We start from the raw sequence: 2495 nt of genomic DNA, 5'->3' as shown, positions 1-2495 counted from the left end.
AATATATGCATATTGATACATAAGTGCAACATGCATATATATATATCATGGATGCTTGCTATCCTGACCGTTATCAGGAGGATTTTCGAAGTATTGAATATCGTGTAACTATGTAGGACTTGCGACGTTCCTATAAATTAAAAAGTCATATGACTGTTCAAGGATGTTGGACGAAAAACATATATTCTTCTGTACTTCATAAATGAACTGATTTTCCAAACGAACCCTTGAACAAGGTGTTTGTTCTGAAGATATATGTCTAAATACTGTGTCTATAATACAATGTATTTTTCCTACGTACAATCACGTGATCGACTCAAAGCGACAATATCACGGTTTTCGTAGAGAACAGTCTGCAAATTTACAGTCGCCCGGTATATGGCAGTGGAACACAATATGAGACCTGTGTACAGTCGCCTGCGCTATATGTCAATTGTGTGTAGGTAGTTCACTATTCCTCGCGAATGACGGCCAAAGATCAAATCATCAGTCTTGGCGTCCAGGACATTCTATTGCCGGTTGACTAACATGTGATTTATATGTCATCTTTGCAGTTGTGTACCTGCTAACCTCAGGTCACTCGCGTTGTGATGATCGCAAATAGAATAGATCATAGCCTTCTAAATTATACAAATAGATTTACATTGTTTATAACCTTGCAAGAGGTAAATAAGTATGTAGCAGATCTGACTCTTTGCCAAAGCGGCGTCAAGAGTGTGGGAATCGAACTGTAAGCAGACATAGCCTCCTAAATTGAACACAACAGGTGTTAAAAATTAAAATATGACAGACAGGGGCTGTAATTTTCAGAATTTTAGCAAGGCAAGTAAAATTAAAATATATATTGGAAAAAAAATGAGGTCGTTTTTAAAAAATTATATTCCACTGTTCCCTTTTATCGGATGGTAGCGATAAGGCGCATTTCTGATGAATCTATTGGAGCAGATATTCAAAACTGCTCGCACGAGCAACCAAAATGGGTTACATTTTTTGAGGAAATGTAAATAAGAAGAAATATTAACATATATGAAACATTGAAATACGTCGTCGCACAGGGATGGCGACTTGGCGAGGCTTTATGAAAATGTATTTATTCAGTATAGTTTTAGGCAACGGGTAAACAACTATACCTGTGTATAGGCAAATAGAAGACATCGAGTGATGCAGAGCAATAAGTAGCAATAAAAGATTACTCGCGCACGAAAAATATGTAGCAAACTGTTAAAATTGCTCATATTTATTTTTATATTTTATAGCAGTGACATTTTGGTAGTGACAAACTGGAAACCGAAAAGCGAAGTTATTGTATGAATAAATAGTATTATTATTGGTGGTACGTTTCATAATATAGAGATTTGTAACTAACCCTCGCACATATTATTTAATCTTCATCGGAAACTTATTCATATGTTCAAAAATTAGAAATATTATTCCAAATTAAGCTAACACTGGACAGGGAAATAGGCAAAGCGCCAGCTAAAAGTAGACAGTATTCAACAGTGCATATGCTTACTAAAGTCGGGTCATATCGATATTTACCCAAACAATCACCTTCCCCTATACTAATACGAAAATCGGAAACGGATTGTCTCAACAATTCAGCTTTAGTCCCCATCAACCAATCCACCACATCTCATCACCATGGCAAAATACTTGCACATGAGATGTCCCACGCCGACCTCGATACACAGCAACAGCCACGGCAACACACCCTCGAGAAAAGCTCCATTCACACCTGGGATAGGTGACGAGACGAACGAAACCACAAGAAATACGGAAGCGATAGTACACAAAAAGAGCGTCAGCCACAAACGCAATGAATCACTGAGCGACCGCAAAGATGTACTGAAGATCTCGAAATGCGGCTCAACCACACCACAGAGGAAGAAGAGTGTCAAGGGCCGCATCAGTTCGGCGGTGCGAGTATGTTTCTCATTGAATCTTGTTTATGTATAATATGAAGTGTGTTCTATATACATATTGCAGCATACAAATATATGCAGTAGACGTAATCATCATATAAAGGTAGAGTACAAGCAGTGTTATATATACATAATAGACCTTCCGAATATACTCAACAGACTTATGTACTTTTGACACACGCGTATATCACAAACAAATATTGATTTGGTGATGGTACTCATAATATGCGATTGCAATGGATGAATCGCGTGTGTGACCAATGAGCCTCTGTATATATTAGTGACAACTGTTCAGAGTTAATGTGTGCAATTGAAGTTCAACCATTATGGAGAACTTCAATGTTTTCGTAATGAAAAAGCAGCCGGCAAGAAAAATACATTCACCACACGTCACAGAGCACATTTCAATGTATTTATGCACTTTACGGTCAAGTATATTGCGGTTGTATGTACTCGTTTGTAGGACTTTAGACGCAGTTGTTCACAGTATCTTGAGACTAATTACTTTTACCTCACACCACTTTACAGTAAACTAATTTATACAAGTGAAACATAAACCAGCAAATATATATG

At 37.3% G+C, this 2495-nt stretch overlaps 1 protein-coding gene across 1 annotated transcript; it reads left to right on the top strand.

Moving 5' to 3' along the window:
- Positions 1–1641: 1641 nt before the first annotated feature.
- Positions 1642–1956, top strand: SARC_11065 (hypothetical protein; the record flags this gene model as incomplete). The annotated part of the gene is made up of 1 exon (XM_014294864.1): positions 1642–1956. The coding sequence occupies one exon, from the start codon at positions 1642–1644 to the stop codon at positions 1954–1956; it is 315 nt and encodes a 104-aa protein (XP_014150339.1).
- Positions 1957–2495: the final 539 nt, after the last annotated feature.

The sequence above is a fragment of the Sphaeroforma arctica genome (genome assembly GCF_001186125.1).
Source record: "Sphaeroforma arctica JP610 unplaced genomic scaffold supercont1.1513, whole genome shotgun sequence".
Taxonomy (NCBI): domain Eukaryota; class Ichthyosporea; order Ichthyophonida; genus Sphaeroforma; species Sphaeroforma arctica.
Note: the sequence above shows the minus strand (reverse complement) of the source record. Positions and strands in the feature narration are given on the sequence as shown.